The 16,898-nt window shown below is 41.5% G+C and overlaps 1 protein-coding gene across 4 annotated transcripts in view; it reads right to left on the bottom strand.

The window, feature by feature from the left end:
* TMTC4 (transmembrane O-mannosyltransferase targeting cadherins 4) overlaps window positions 1–16,898 on the bottom strand; it is a 66,572-nt gene that overhangs the window by 6,718 nt on the left and 42,956 nt on the right. For all 4 annotated transcript variants that reach the window (XM_045055567.1, XM_023252953.2, XM_023252960.2 and 1 more), the window contains exons 12-16: window positions 9,333–9,412; window positions 9,084–9,191; window positions 8,807–8,948; window positions 1,859–1,973; window positions 269–381 (exon numbers count right to left, since the gene is read on the bottom strand). In XM_045055567.1, the coding sequence (XP_044911502.1) occupies window positions 269–381; window positions 1,859–1,973; window positions 8,807–8,948; window positions 9,084–9,191; window positions 9,333–9,412 (558 nt within the window). The remainder of the gene's footprint in view (window positions 1–268; window positions 382–1,858; window positions 1,974–8,806; window positions 8,949–9,083; window positions 9,192–9,332; window positions 9,413–16,898) is intronic.

Below are 16,898 nucleotides of genomic sequence, written 5' to 3' on the forward strand. Positions count from 1 at the left end.
GGTTGGGGCTGGGGCATCACTGCCTCCTCTCTGGGCTTCTCCTCCCCACCCCACATTTGAGCAATGGTGATGAATTCTGATGAGAAAGGACACAAAGTCTGTGCAAATCCATCTTTTGGGCAAATCCATCTTTTTGACCAAGCCACACTGGTACACTGCCCCCACTGTTTTTGCCTAATTCTGAATTTAACTGGGCAGAAGTAACATTTATGGCTTCTGTCAGATGCTGGCATTAATTGCAAGAAATCACAGCCTGCAGTTTACACACCTTGTATTTCTGGGACTTCCCCAGCACATTTGCCAACGAGAACATCAGAGAGTGATCATTAGGTATTAATTCCAGCGCCTCTCTTCCAACTGCTTCAGCTTGGGCTAAATTACCTGCAAGGAAAACATAGAAAAATTAAAAAAAAAAACATGTTAACATTGTACTGGTATGACTTAAGAAAATCAATGAAGAATGCATAACACACATATACACATGCAATATACACACAACACACAAACACCACACACATACACACAACACAGAACACATATACACACAGATAACACATACATACACATAGCACACACACACACACACAACACAGACACATACACACATGGCACATAACACACATATACACAGATGACACATACAGCACAGCACACACATATACATACACACAACATACACATACACACAACACATAACACACATACAGCACAACACACACATACACAACACGTAATACACATATGCACAGATAACACACATACACACAGCACAACACACATATACATACACACAATACACAAACATTACATATACACAGCACAACATACACATATACATATACACACACAACACATAACACACGTCTATAGATAACACACACACAGCACACACATATACAAACATACAACACACACATCACACACATATACACATAACACACATGCACACAGATAACACACATACACATAGCACAACACACACGTATACATACTCACCACACACACACACACACACACACACACACACACACAACCCCATAAATTGCAAAGATACTGCAGTCTAGTGCAATTCTAACATAATATACAAACAGCTTTTGATTAAATTCTTTAAAAGCATATAAAACCTAGTTTTAATTTTTTCCCAGATACCAGTTATACCCACATCGGAGAAAACAAGTCTGCACCATAAGAGTATCCACAGTAACACTTTAATAACTGAGTATTTATCGTATCGAAGTATACATTTTGTATTTTCATTAGAAGCACTGCTTAGATGGCTCACTAGCTTGAAATTCTGCCAAATTAAAACTATCATTTCTTATGGGCTGCTTGGATTTTCAAAAGTAGGGGAGCAGGGTAACTCCTGGTTGACCGAGCTAAGATCTGGGCTGAGGAACCACATCATCAAGTCTGTTAGCATCCTATCTAAAAGAAGAACCCATGACTCTGACTGTAGGTTTGAGGGCATCTCCTTTGACAACAGTCCATGAACTTTAGAGCATGGTCTTCACAGGTCGTAAACCCAGAAGCCATTTTTTCTCTTTTGGTGCCTCTAGCATGGGGACGGGCAATGCTAGATAACACACTTCAGACGAAACGAGATCTTAGCACCCATCTTCACCCCTGGCTCAGCACTAATTCCAAGTAAAGTGTCATTTTCCCACACATACCTGTTTCAATAGGTCAAAGGAAACTCTGTCCTCTAGAAGAACAGACATTTTTGTATTACCCCATATTATTTTTTTAAAACTAATACACACTAGAGAAAGAAAAAGCACGCTAATCTGTTTCCTAAGTATTCAATGGCACCGCATCATGGCTCCATTTCCTCCAATGTATTTAATTCACCTCTCCGTACCTGTATTGTCAAGGAGTATGATCATGTTGTTCCAGGCCAAACTGTGCTCTGGTTTCAGCACAGTGGCGTTTCTCCACGCATTCAACGCATCGACATGACGATTCAGATCTGCGTACTGGAAACAAAGCATGGCCCCCCAAAATCAGTATTCCAATGTTCTTGCTTCCTCTAGGACATAACCAAACCCCAAACCAAACCCCTACCAAGCCTAACTTATAATTACAGAACTTCTAATTTTTCGTATTAACTCGCTGAATCTCAAAATACCTCACTGAAGTACATAACTATCCCCATTTTACAGATGAAACAGCAGAGGTACAGAAAAATTAAGTAATTTGCCCAAAGTTACACATCTAGAAATGGCAGAGTGGGGATGAGAACCAGGTAGTCTAGTTCCCAAGCCTACAACCTCTTAACTATAATTCATAATTTAGTGATCCCAGGTGCCAAATCATATTTGAGACTACTAGAGAGACAAAAATTAAAAACCGAATCATTATTCTTTTTACAGAAAGACTTCACATAGTCTATCGTTGATAAGGTATTATTTAAAGGGGTAAATAAATATTTAATGTGATTAACAGCTACATATGACGAATTCGCCATGTGAAGAATGTTCTAGTAGGTGGTTTCTGCCTACATCTAAGCTACACAGAAAACGATGAGTGCGTTAGACATACTCAGTAAACTCCTTGGAAAAATCTTAAGCGGCAATGTGAAACACCTTGGCAATTTTTTTAAGATGTCATTTTTATGTAATCTCTATATCCAACGTGGGGCTCGAACTAATAACCCAGACATCAAGAGTCACACGCTCTTAACTGATGGAGCCAGCCAGGCACCCCCATCTTGGCAATTTGAAGCCTGTTTGCCTCCTTTTGGAAGGAGAGAATGATCTGTCGCTTTCTTTTGAGAGGGCCTGTTGTTTAACACTGACAACAGCACAGAAAGCCTGGGTCTCAATCTGCATAGTTAATAAAAGCATTCCAAGGCAGAAAATGATGGATTTTTTTAGCAGGTGAACCTCTTGCCTTAACTGCGTTCAAATGCCCATGTCTTATTTGAATGAACTTCCTTTCACTCTACAAAAACTACACACGGTAACAATTTATCCAAGGTCAAGGCAATTTCCTTCCTTACTGGCAAGTCTGTCTTTTCATTAGAGGACAGAAACGTTTTTATTTTCTCATGACCCACATGGTAAACAGGTGACATATGATGCAAGAAAAAGAAAGTTTTAATTATGGAAACCTTATAAATATCCATTTGCTAAAGATGTTGTCAGATTTCTCAGGAGGCTCAGAAACTCAGGTCACAATATTTCACCCTTAAACAAGGAAATGATGTGAAAAGTTCAAAAAGTAAAATAACTTAGGGTGCTAATTATATCAACATTTAATTGCCTGAATCTGAGTTTCCACTGATTTCTTGGTCAATTCTCTCTAGCAAGTGACATTCATTTGAGTTAATTTTAAGGGCAAAATCTGTGATGACATTCTTTCTAACACACAGGCAAACCAACATAACTTCATTAACACAACACCAAAATTCTTCACATAGGTTATTATTTCTTCTTATTATTATTACTATTTACTGAAGAATAACAACAAACTGGGGCGCCTGGGTGGCTCAGTCAGTTAAGCGTCCGACTTCAGCTCAGGTCACGATCTCACGGTCCGTGAGTTCGAGCCCCGCGTCGGGCTCTGGGCTGATGGCTAAGAGCCTGGAGCCTGCTTCCGATTCTGTGTCTCCCTCTCTCTCTGCCCCTCCCCCGTTCATGCTCTGTCTCTCTCTGTCCCAAAAATAAATAAACGTTAAAAAAAAAAAAAGAATAACAACAAACTGAATTGGGCAAAATTTACTTTTATTTTGTCTCAACCTTTACCCTTCTTAGATTATCAATACAAAGTGAACAACACTTTTAGGGAAGCCGAGGAAAATGGTGACTTAGCCAGAACTACCATCCAGAAAGTAGACAGGCAATGAGCACATTATTTACCTCTTAGCTCTATGCCCATCCTTCTATACTCTGCAATATGCATTTCCCAGAGTCCTTTGCCACTTGGCCCCTTGTTAGGCTTCTGCCAACAGGAGTCACAGGTGACATCAGATGGCTTGAAGAGGGGCCCTTTCCCCCACTCTCCCATTGTTGCTCCTGTTCCTTGGCGGTGCATCTGATGGGGCAATTCCTCCCACTCCCTACCCCCCACCCCCCACCTCCATGGTGCCAGGCTGGAAGCAGTGGTCCTTCTTCATGATCTTAGTTCTTGAGATTATGGTAGCTCCTGAGATGGTAGCCCCCTCTCTGAGCCCTTCTATTCTGGTGGCACCACTTCCTCTTGTTTGTTACCCCAATGCTACAGGGTTTCCTTACACTCTCACAGTTCATGTCATCTAACCAGTTCTATCTTCCAGCCTTCCAACAGTTGTCTAACCCATTCTCTGCACTGAATCTTCTCTATTTAAAATACTTAGCATAGGGGTGCCTGGCTGGCTTAGGAAGAGCATGTGACTCCTGATCTTGGGGTTGTAAGTTTGAGCCCATGTTGGGTGTAGAGATTACTAAAAAATAAGAATAAAAAAAAATAAAATAAATAAAATAAAATAAAATAAAATAAAATAAAATAAAATAAAATAAAATAAAATAAAATCGCATAGCTTCTGTTTTCCTAAATGGCTCCTGACTGATACAATCAGTTCTTGCATAATGAACTGTCTCTAGTAATGCCTCCAGTCACTATTACTGCAATTCTCTAATAGTAACGTATCCCAAATAATCCAGCGTTTCCTAATTTTCTATTTCACAAGAAAACTACATTATATTCCCTTCTTATATGGGTGCAGAAATCAAAACACATTTCTGTCATTACTAAAGAGTGACTAAAGAGGATTTTTAAAAAGAAATTTTGTTATTAAGTTCGTCTTATTCACCAATATATAAATCTGTTGGTTGAGCTGTTAAAGATTAAGCTCTTAATGCTTTTAAGCTGTCAAGCAGGCAAAAGCTGGATAATTAAACAACAATGGAGAGAAAAATCTTTAAATAAGCAAGAGCAGTTGGCAGAAGGGAACATAGGAAGATCATTTTATGGTAGCATAATTAGTAAACAATACACATAGAGAGTGGCACAAGGTCTCAACACACTTAATACAACAGATGATCTTCTATGTGAAAGTGGGAATGAATCCCAAGGGCTGGTGTACATGGATAAAATCCCGAATCTTATATTCTATTTTCCTTTCTTTGGACATAACTCTTACAAAGGGTTCATTTAGGGGTGCCTGGGTGGCTCAGTTGGTTGGGCGGCCGACTTCGGCTCAGGTCATGATCTTGCAGTCCGTGAGTTCAAGCCCCACGTCGGGCTCTGTGCTGACAGCTCAGAGCCTGAAGCCTGTTTCGGATTCTGTGTCTCCCTCTCTCTGACCCTCCCCCGTTCATGCTCTGTCTCTCTCTCTCTCAAAAATAAATAAACGTTAAAAAAAAATTAAAAAAAAAAAACAACAAAGGGTTCGTTTAGCATAAATTCTCTACTTTCCAAACCCCAAGGAATTGCAGTGACAGGCAGTTACTAGGGGAAAGAAAAAGACTGCTAAGTTTTAGAGCCTGAAAGATAACCTAGAAGACTATAGGCAGATACACTCAGTTTGCAAACAATAATCTAAAAAGCTACCTTCAACGCTGAAGAAAAAAATGAAAGAAGAATTCATATGGATATCAAACACAATGTCACACAGGTATTAGTGTAATAGTCACAGTAAATAAAAACAGTAATCCCTGTAATAACTGCCCAGTGCAAGTACTCAGAAAATACCCAATTTGCTCCCATCCCCCATTCTCACTTCATTAACTTTGCAAGGATCTGTCCTGCTTTGTATGTGCCTGAATTTTTTGGTCTCTACTTATATCATTATAGGTGAAGTTTTACTGTCTTCCCACCATCCTCCTCAGAGAGAACAATGTAGGGTATCAAAATGTGCTTCCCCAAATATACCACTTTGACATAAGGATTATTGCACTAACGACAATTGAGATTCAACAGATGCAGAAAGAAGCCTTCCAGGAGCTTCCCTTATCTGACTCAAAGCAGAAACAGTGACGTAAGGACTGCCATAAACCCCCTATGGCCACGAAGGAGGACCCACACAAACCTTCATTAGTTTCTATATGCATTTACCCTCTGATAGCTTGCCACCCTTGGAAGTCTAAAACATCTTCCTTTCTTTTGTCACTTCTCTACAAATGTATTTTAATTACAAATGTATTTGTTAAGATGCTATATAAGCCCAAGTTCTAACTGTCTCTTTGAGTTACTCATCACTGAATTTTTCCTATGTGTATGTATGATGCATGTGTTAATATACTCTGTTTCTTTTCTCTTGTTAATCTGTAGTCAGTCTGGTTTGCAGGGCCCCAAAGAAAGAACCTAAGAGGATAGAGGAAACTTTTTTATCCCTCTTTGACAGCTTCTCATTAGAATAATAGCTCTCCTTGAATCTTCAGGCTTCACAGAGAAAGCTGCTTCAACATCAATGTATGTAACTAGATCAGAATTTTAAAATGTAGAAGGAAACAGAAATGTGGCCAAGGTCAAGTGGCTCTGGAGAAAGTTATGTGGGACAACAGGAATTGCCTGCTATCAATTTTCCTTGCTTAAACATCTTGCTGTTGCACGGATTTAGTCACATTACTGTCACTTTCCTCCACGCCCAGGGAGAAACAATTCCTCTTTTCCACACTAGAGTGGGTATATAGAAATGGAAGCTTCCTAGAATACATCATAGCTGAAACACATCTTCTATTCTTTGAAAAATAAACACAGGAGCCACTTCACTTTAAAATTTAGAACACCAGCGGTATCTGCCCATTTAAAGTGACCTATGCATAATTTGAAGTGACGTGTGCACAGTGGGAGAGGTGGAACGTCACCATCATTAGCCACACATTCCTGCCACCTTGTTTCCCCTGTTCATAAAATTCAGCCTCTGCAATGTGCACAATCATGACTACCCAGTCCAGACACAAAGCAGATTAGACCAAACATATTCCCATCAAGGTAATAACTGAAGACTGGATTTTCAATAGTCTTAAAGCAACTCATGTTTTCTAGGTTGTCCTCCCCAAATAGTCTCTTCTGCTCTGAGCTGATCAGTCTGTCTGCTCAAAGCTCAAATAGATCTGCTTCCCAAATGCAGGGCCAACAACAGGGTATTGAAATGTCCGGGGAATTTTGTTGGTTTGTTTTGTAAATACAGATCTTTTATGGAGCCTCTGATTCCCTAAATCCAGGATGGGTGGAAAGACTTGGATGTTCAACCAGTTTTGGGACTGACTTGTTTTGATAACACAAGGACTCCATAAAAGCAAGTCTTTAGCACCCTTAAAGTGAGGATAAATAGGCATCTCTTTAAAACAACTTTGATGTAATCCTATCTGTGCACAAGGTTGGATAAAATCTGGAAAATTATATATAAAAACTTCTTTTATTTAAAAAAAATTTTTTTTAATTTATTTATTTTGAGAGAGTGGGGGGGGGGCGGTGGAGGGGCAGAAAGAGAGAGAATCCTAAGCAGGCTCCACACTGTCAGTGCAGAGCCCGACGTGGGGCTTGATCCCATGACTGTGAGATCATGACCTGAGCCGAAATCAAGAGTTGGATGCTCAACTGACTGAGTCACACAGGTGCCCCAGTATACAGGGCAACCAACTTTGGCTCAGGTCACAATCTCACAGTTCATGAGTTCAAGCCCTGTGTTGGGCTCTCTGCTGTCAGTGTGGAACCTGCTTTGGATCCTCTGTCCCCCCCCTCCAAAAAAAAAAGTCACATCACTATACATGTATTCCAGTTTGGCTAAAATGAGCAAAAAATTTTCCCTTCAATGTGTCATTTAATCAAACTGAATATATGACGAACATATGTAGTTTCTTGAAACCCAATTAAAAGCTTAACTGAAGGGAGAATATAATCTTTCTTGTTTAAAGAATTTTGCTCTTTGTAGGTAAGTCTTTTTCCTCCCAGCCTTATAGAGATGTAATTGGCATTTAACCTATGTAAATTTAAGGTGCACAAGATGATGATTTGATACAGGTGTATATCATGAAATGATCACAGTGAAGTTAGTTCTACCTCCATCAAATCACATCATTACGTGTACAGTTCTTTTCCTTATTAGGAAAATCCAGAGCTTTAAGGATGAAGCTGTGTATCCTCATGGAGGGTTTTCAGAAGTGATGACTGATCTGTTTCACCATCGTTTGTCAATACATGTTTTCAGATTTTAAGATTACTGAACTTCTTGTATTAGCTACTGTTGTAATATTTATTTGAATAAAGAAATAAAGTATAAGAAAAGAAAATCAAGAGTCATCAGCTCTTTAGTCAGTAACTAAAAGAAGAAAGTCTCTATGGAACACATTCTTTCCTATTTCCATTGGACAATCTCAAAGCCTTTCAAATAAATCCTCCCGAGCTCTCTTTTATGGGGAGAACAGTTAGTACAAATGCCTGGGGACCCAGGGAGCTGTCCTTGGAGGAAGGAGAAGTTGGAAGCTCAGAAACCATATTATGGGTTTGTTTTTTTAATCTCCATTTTTATTCGTGTTTTAAAAACAGGGAAAACTGATGTTTATCAGGAAGTGACCTTTGGAGTACTGTTTTATAGGGCACAAGGGATTTAAAAAATTCTAATTTATTCCTTGGTTTAACCTGTTGCCTTTGAGATAACTTAAACTTGGGTAATTCAAGTTGAATTGTTCTCTAATTAGAGCTTAGAAAGTTACAGACAAGGAAATCCAACAGCTACCTTCCAGTGATAAGCATATGTGAGAAAACTTTATAAGATGTAGGGTGCTAGCATGGGGGCTATTTCTGTCATTTTATTATAAAAAGGAAAAAAAAAAAACCCAAAACACAAGCTTTTCTTCTGCAGCCACAGCCAACTTCTGCTTACCAAACGTCCGAGGTTGTAGTAGCAATCCGGGTACTTCCGTCTGTGTTTGATCGCCGTCCGGTAGCTTTGCTCGGCGGCTTCGAACCGTTTCAGACTGTTCTGCACTATGCCCAAATTCATCCACGCGGCAGCAAAGTCTGGCCTGGAAGAGAATTTTTTTTTTTAAAGATGAACAAGGAAAAGAAAGGCTAAGACCCCAGAATGCAGGCGCTCATCACTTTGCATAATTATATGCAACTTAATTATATGCAGCATAATTGTAGAAAACAATGCTTACTGTATTTGTACAGCCAAAGACAGCAGCTCTTCCGCTTCCTGTAGCTCATTCCTTTCTTTTAAGATATTTCCAAGATTGTTCATGGCATGAACGTACTTGGGATTTAATCTGGAAGCAGAGAGAGAAACCAAGCTGTCTGTTAAAGCTTGATAGTCTTCACTAAACTGTCAGGAATTGGCAAAGATATCTGAAAGTCGGGGGTCTTTGTAAATCCTAGACATGTATATAAATGAGACAAGCTTGCAGTACCTCACAGCTTCCCGGTAATATCTGATGGCAGCTGTCTGATTGCCTTTATCGGCCAGGTTTTTGCCAACATTGTAGTGAACCTGAAAATACAGATAAAAACTTGGCCAACAGCCGATAGACCTCTTTGTTCAGAGCACGGGTACCTATCACAGATTCGAACCAAAAACAAAAGGTAAAGGTACAAAAAAAAAAAAAAAACCCCATCCCACCAGAACTTTGGCTAAAATCTTACAAAGGGCAGGCGAGGGTCATGCTTTAATCCCCCACCCTGTAAGATAAGATTCAAAGGACAGGCTGGCAATGAGCAGATGACATCACTCAGGTACAACAGAAGGATATTTAACTAAGGAGAACTCAAAAATTACAAAGTGGCACTGGTTTTATTGCTAAGCCCTCAGTCCCCCTCTTCTCATCCACACATCCCCTGTTGGGGCTGAGATGCAAAATCCAACCACATGTGGCTGTGAGAGGGAGAAACAAGGATTCTGTAATTAAAAAAAATGTTTTATGTTTATTTATTTTTGAGAGAGAGAGAGAGAGAACATGAGCAGGGGAGGGGCAGAGAGAGAGAGAGAGAGAGAGACAGACAGACAGACGGACGGAGACAGAGAATATGAAGCAGGCTCCAGGCTCCAAGCTGTCAGCAGAGAGCCCAATGTGGGGCTCGAACCCACATGCAAGATCATGACCTCAGCCAAAGTCGGATGCTCAACTGACTGGCTACCCAGGGCCCTGTATCTAAAAGAAATTCAGCCCTTTCTTGCAGGATACCTTCTACTGTAGTATTGCAAACATTCTAGTTCATACTAATGAAATTCTCCCTCTCTCATTCCTTCAGGTAATGACTGATGCTGACAGCCCGAGTGATGCTGGCAGTTAGATACAGTCACGAGCAAACCTGTCGGACCCGAGTCCTGGAGCCCAGGCTGCAAGTCAAATGACCCTGTTGGAAAGTGTGTCACTAGAAGGCACCTGGGGCTGTGGAGGAAGGTGGGTCCCCAAGGTGGTGCCTGGTCTGGGCCTGGGGAGGGCTGTTCTGGGGAAAGGCCCTGCAGCGGAGATCTGAAGGGGGTTGCTAGGTAACGGGGCTCCCCTGGAGTAAGTGTGCCAGGCAGGGCAGGCAATAGCAGGCTCCAGTGCTGTGAGGAAGCCCAGTGTGTTTAGTTGAGCAACTACAAGAAGCCCAGTGTCGCTGGAGTGCAGAGGGCAAGGGAGACCAGGGAGGGCATGGGAGAGCAGGCTGCACAGGGAATCCCGAGCTGTGACAGGTCTGGTTTAGTCTCTGCCCAGAAGTAATAATAGGCCAGCACAAAGCTCATGTAAGTACATGAGCTTTCTAGGGCTGACAGAGTAAAACACTACAAACTAGGGGGGCCCAAGACTGCAGAAGTTTATTCCCTCCTAGTTCTGGAGGCAAAGAGTAAGGGGCAGCAAGGTTGGTTTCCACTGCAGGTTCTGAGGGAGGAAGTCTTCCGTGCTTCTCTCCTGTCTTCTGACGGTTGCTGGCAAGGCCTTGGCGTTTCCTTGGCCTACAGCTGAGCGGTTCCAATCTCTGCCTCCGTCTTCACATGGACTTCTCCCTGTGTGTCTGTGTCTGTCTTTATAAGGACACCAGTCACACAGGATGAAGGGCCCACCCTTTACCACTTCATCTTTGTGACATCTGCAAAGCCACCAGTCACAGGTACCAAGGGGTAAGAATTTGAACATGTCTTTTGTGGGACACAATTCAACCCATAACAACAGCCAGGTGTATGAGGGTGGCAGAGGGTCACAATCAGGGCTATATTATAACAAATTAGTCACACTGTGGGAAACACATGAGCGGGGAAGAGACAGATGTCAGGGGTCCAGGGAGAGCCTGAGGTGACAGTCCTGGGGAAGGAGGGCAGCAGATTGTACTAGGGTGGTGTGGAAGAAGCACAGGAATTCGAGGAATACCATGGAAGCAAAAGGCACAGAAATTGCTGTTGGATTGATAAGAGTGAGGAAGCGTGTCAAGAATGAACTCGAGGTTTCTAACTTCCAGAACTGAATGGATGTGATGGTTTGCAGGGAGATACGACTGGTGACTAGGCTTGCTTGGGGGGGATAGGAATCTAGCTGATTTCGAAGTCCTTGGAGAATCCAAGAAGAGAGACCAAGATGGCCACCTGAGCTCAGGAGAGGAGCAGGCTGGGGACACCAGTATGGCAGGGAGACAGAGGCGGTACAGCCACGGGTCATGTGATCACATGGAGCAAGCCAGCCAGGGGAGGAAAAGGTCCCATAAGACCTTCTTGTTTCCACCTCTCTAATCAAACTGCAAGCTGGAGAAATCACCAGGGAATAATACAGCAACAGAAAGAGAATGAGGTGATGAAATAGTCCACAACTAGAGACAGGTGCTGGTCCCACCACTCTGTGAATGCTCTAAATGTCACTGAATTGTGCACTTTAAAATGGTTAATTTACAAGCACCTGGGTGGCTCAGTCGGTTAAGCGTCAGACTCTTGATTTTGGCTCAGGTCATGATCTCACAATTGTGAGATGAAGTTCCATGAGGATTCTCTCTCTCCCTTTGCCCCTCCCCCAACTCGTGCACTCTCTCTTTCTCTCTCTGTCTCTCTCAAAATACGTATATATTAAAAAATAAATAAAATGGGTAATTTAAAAACGAATTTAATACTGATCATTTTATTCTGAAAAACACATGGGAGACTTTTCTTTAGTTTTTAATTGTAAATTAAACATAAAAGTTACCATCTTAACCATTAAAAATGTTTTTAATCTTAGTATTGTTGACAATGTTTAATTACTTTTGAGTGATTAGTCATTTTTAAGTGTATAGTTCAGTAGGGTTGAGTATATTCACACTGTTGTGCAACCAACCTCCAGAACTCTCTTCATCTTGCATATCTGAAACTCTATACCCATTACACAGTAATTCTCCGTCTTTCCCTCCCCCCAGCCCCTGGCGGCCACCATCCTGTTTCTCTGAGTTTCTGTTTCTGTGAGTCTGACCATTCTAGATCCCTTACAGAAGTATAATTGTACAGTCTTTTCATGACTGGCTAGTTTCACGTAGATAATGCCCTCGAGGGTCATCCACATTGTAGCACGTGTCAGAATTTCCTTCCTTTTCAAAGCTGAGGAATATTCCACTGCATGCATACACTACATTTTGCTCATCTATTGGTCTATCGATGGACAGACACTTGGATTGCTTCCACCTTCTGGCTACTGTGAACAATGTTTCTATGAACGTGCATGTTCACACATGTCTTTGAGATCCCGCTTTCAATTCTTGTGCGCATCTACCCAGAAGTGGATTTGCTGGGTCATATGGTAATTATATTTTTAATGTTTTTTGTAAGAACTAAAGTGGTTAACTTTGTTATGAGAATTTTGTCTCACTGTAAAACAAGAGAGGTAGAGAGGCTCAGGAGAGCATTTGTAATGATTGAGGAGGGTGGTAAGGGAGACCAGAAGAAACTGGACTCATAGTTGAAAAGCTACCAGAAATTCTCAAGTCAGCTGAATTGAAGGCACAGGGCATTTTCTCAACTGTACACGGGCTCAGGACAAGTTACAAGGAAAGGGGCCGGGACCCAAAATGACAGCAGGGCAGCAGAATGGCAGACCCACGGGACTATTATCAGAAGTATTTACTGATGCTCCTTTTAGAGGCTTCCAATGTACAGGCCAATAGCAATCTCAGAGGAGATGATGCCACAGAAGTTCGTTCAACAGCTCATGGTAACAGGGGTCCTGGCAGCCAGCACGTGCTGAAGGGTGCCATGAGCCCGTGCAGGGCTGGCGCTGTGCACGCGTGTCTTCTCTGCACGCAGCCCTGCCAGGTTGAGGGGTTGCTACGGCATCATTAAGCATCTCACCCGAGGATGTGGTGCTAGATTTGAAGCCAGGCTCCGAAACCTGTGTTTTTCTCACCATATCACACCCATCCAAGAGGGTGCTGGGTGAGGATGGGGCCAACTGCTTGAGGTGATTTCTAGACCCACTCATTCATGCCATCTGTTCTTTTTCATAACGTAAATAATGTTTCTTGTTTCATGTTAACAGCTGAATTCTACCCCCCACCCCCAATTCATCTGTTGAAGTCCTGACCCCCAGGACCTCAGAATATGACTATATTTGGGGACGGAACCTTTAAAGAGGAAATTAAGTGAAAATGAGGCTGTTGGGGTGGGGCCTTAATCCCATCTGACTGGAGTCCTTGTAGGAGGAGGAAATTTGAAGACAGACAGAGACACTAAGGTTGTGCGTTCACAACAACTGTACGTGCACAAAGGAGAGACCATGTGAGGACACCATGATCTTGGACTTCTGGTCTCCAGAACCGCGAGAAAATAAACGTCTCTTGTTTAAGCCCCTGGTCTGTGGTGCTTTGTTATGGCGGCCCTAGTTAATATATCATGAAACACAATAATGGTTTGAACACATTTCAAGTAGCATTACATTGGAACATTTCAAAAACCCTTTGGAAAATATAACCATATCCTGTCTTATCAATCTTAACCTACAGTTACAGCATGTCTTCAAAAATACTAATATTTCTGGAAAGGTATGGAATAGTGTGACATTCTTTGAGCACGTATGTATCAGAGATTTGTTTTTTAACTGCCAATTTTTAAGTCTATACGTTTATTTTTATCCTGTCTGACAAAAGGAATCGCAAGCAGAGAAATCACAGGTGACAGAAATATGTATTATTGTGCAGCACACGGTATAATTTAGACTTCCTGAGCCATACTATTGTCCATTCATTGGTATTAACATCTTCAAATTATAGCTAATGCTACGGCAGTAGCATGTGCTTTATATAGTGTGCTCTAAATGGTTTCATTTTGTGCCTCTCCCAGCCCCAGCCTGGATGTGCTTACCTCTCCTCCCGTCCCTGCACAAAAGAATCGTATCATGAACCCACCAGTGAGCAATGTGCTTGTGGTCCCCAGAATACAAATTCAGCTTCTACTCAGACTTCAGCACAACTCCTGCCTCTTCCGCCCCTAAGCTCCTGCCGCTTTCCTTTGTTCTGGGCAAATTCTGTTTTCTCAATAAGAAGCTCAGACAGAGAGTTCAACTGCCCTCTGCAGTATACATGGGGTTCTGTTAGACCCCCAGAATGCCAGGGAGAGCCACCCAGATCAGGGGAGAGAGAAAAGGAGTGCTCCAGAAATGCAGACTGCAGTTATTTCCATGGAACTGGTTAAAAGTCTGACCCAGCCCAAGAAGGCAAGCTTTCCATAATTAAGAACTGATATGAACAGTCTCATCGGCCCAGCCTCATCCTATGGGCTGGTTATATGGAGGGAAGTATCTGAAGAGAAAACAGGTCTCCAGATAACCCACTGGAAAACAGAAACAAACCCCGTAGAAGCCCTCCTAAACAGTTCACTTGAAACAGTGTTTAAAGAATAAGTTATTTTTGTTTCCACGCAATGTAAGAGACTGAAAAAGCCTGTTTGTTCTCAAACTTTCCCTCTAGCTTTTATGATTCATAGATGGAGGCAAAAAGCCAGCAAAGAGGGGCACCTGGGTGGCTCAGTCAGTTAAGCGTCCAACTTTGACTCACGTCATGATCTCACAGTCTGTGAGTTTGAGCCCGGTGGGGCTCTGTGCCGACAGCTCGGAGCCTGAAGCCTGCTTCGGATTCTGTGTCTCCCTCTCTCTCTGCCTCTCCCCCACTTGCACTCTGCCTCTCTCTCTCAAAAATGAAATAAAAACATAAAAAAAAAGCCAGCACAGAAACCACAGATGAAGATGTCCACTGTAGCCCCATAACCTGTAAATCAACAATGGAAGGGACTTTCCAGGGCTGAAACCAGTTTGTTTCAAGTTTTCTGCTAACATTCGATGCCAAAATGTTTTAAACACATAAAAATCCTATAGCCCATCCTGGCTCATCCTTAAGGAAATACTGCATTGTGGCAGATGATCCTTTTCATGGTTAAAAAAGTTTAGAATTGTATCTCAGAGTTGATACAAAGTGGCACATCCTTTTAAGCCTTAACAACTAAAAATGACTGTAAATATAATTAAATACTTGGTATCTCATCCATTGTAGGGTAAAGAAATGTGATTTCCACAAGGCTCAATTCAATCACTAATTTTGAGTGCCTACCATATGCAAGGCAATGTGGATAATTCAACTGCAGACCGGGCATTGGCACTGCCTATGTGGATACTGCCATCTTTCGAAAAAGATTGAGTCTCAGTTTGTAATCCTGGGCCTAATCCAGAGCCAGATGCCAAATACTTACTTCGTATACAGTGAATATAAAGTGGAAACCAATATAGAAAATGTATTTCCTGCAACAGAGTTGAAGGAAACTGGTATCTTCTTAAATGAGGTCTCTTCCCTGAAATCAGCCTAGCTTTTTTCAAAAAAAAAAAAAAAAAGGAAGTAAAGATGATTTTTCTACACTGCAATTTAGAGTGGAAAGTAAAACAAACAAACGGACAAAAAACCAAAAACAAAACCCCAAACCTCCATCTTGCTCAGACTGAATGGTAATCCTGAAAAATGTTCTTAGAAAGGACGATCACCATCGGGCCCATTTTGAAGATGAGGTCCTATATGTATGTCTTAAATTTAAAAAAGAAAACTACATATGTGTGGTGTGTGCACATCTCGTACTTTCTTTCCTATAGCATATGAGATCACATCCTAGGGCAGAAGGTATAGGCGTGAACATCACCTAGGTTGTCCCTCCCCCTGATTTACTGGCATAACCTGGGTGGCACATCATACCAGGTCTCTATCTACCCCCTAAATTACTAATCTAGATAACATCAGTTCCATCCTTCTATGCCTCAGTTTCTTCCATTTGGAAAAATAAAGAAAATAAAACCTTTCTCTCTAAAAACCTTAGAGGGAGGATAATGGAGATTAATTATAGAGCCTCTACAAAGAAATCTGAGCTCCTTGTGGGGAAGAACTTTATAAATAGAAGCTATAATTACTGCTATTCAAACAGAAAAGCAAAAATAAAGCAGATCTATTAACATTTATGAAATTAAATCACAGGCAATTTATTTTTAGTAGCATGAAATAAATGGATAGGTCAGCAAATCAAATTAAGGATAAAAGCTTGAAGGAATGCATTCTTTTATCTAAGTCTCTTAACTATAAAAAATGAACAAGATTTCTTTTTTTAATCCAAGAAAAAGACAAAGAGTTAGCACCTTTTACATTATTCCTCACTTCAGGATCACAATAGGATGTCAACTGTTCATGAGATTTATTCATACAATTTTGCCTGAAATCAAATGCCTGATTTCTCTCTTTTTAATTTTTTTAATGTTCATTTATTTTTGAGAGAGAGAAAGAGAGGGAGGGAGAGAGAGAGAGCAGAAGCAGGGAAGGGGCACAGAGAGAGGGAGACACAGAATCTGAAGCAGGCTCCAGGCTCCGAGCTGTCAGAACACAGCCTGATGTGGGGCTTGAACTCACGAACGGCAAGATCATGACCTGAGCTGAAGTCAGACGCTTAACTGACTGAGCCACCCAGGTGCCCCTGCTTTCTCTTAAATATAGACTATGGAAATGAGACAGAACTCCAG

The sequence above is a fragment of the Felis catus genome, chromosome A1 (genome assembly GCF_018350175.1).
Source record: "Felis catus isolate Fca126 chromosome A1, F.catus_Fca126_mat1.0, whole genome shotgun sequence".
NCBI classification, from domain to species: Eukaryota; Metazoa; Chordata; class Mammalia; order Carnivora; family Felidae; genus Felis; species Felis catus.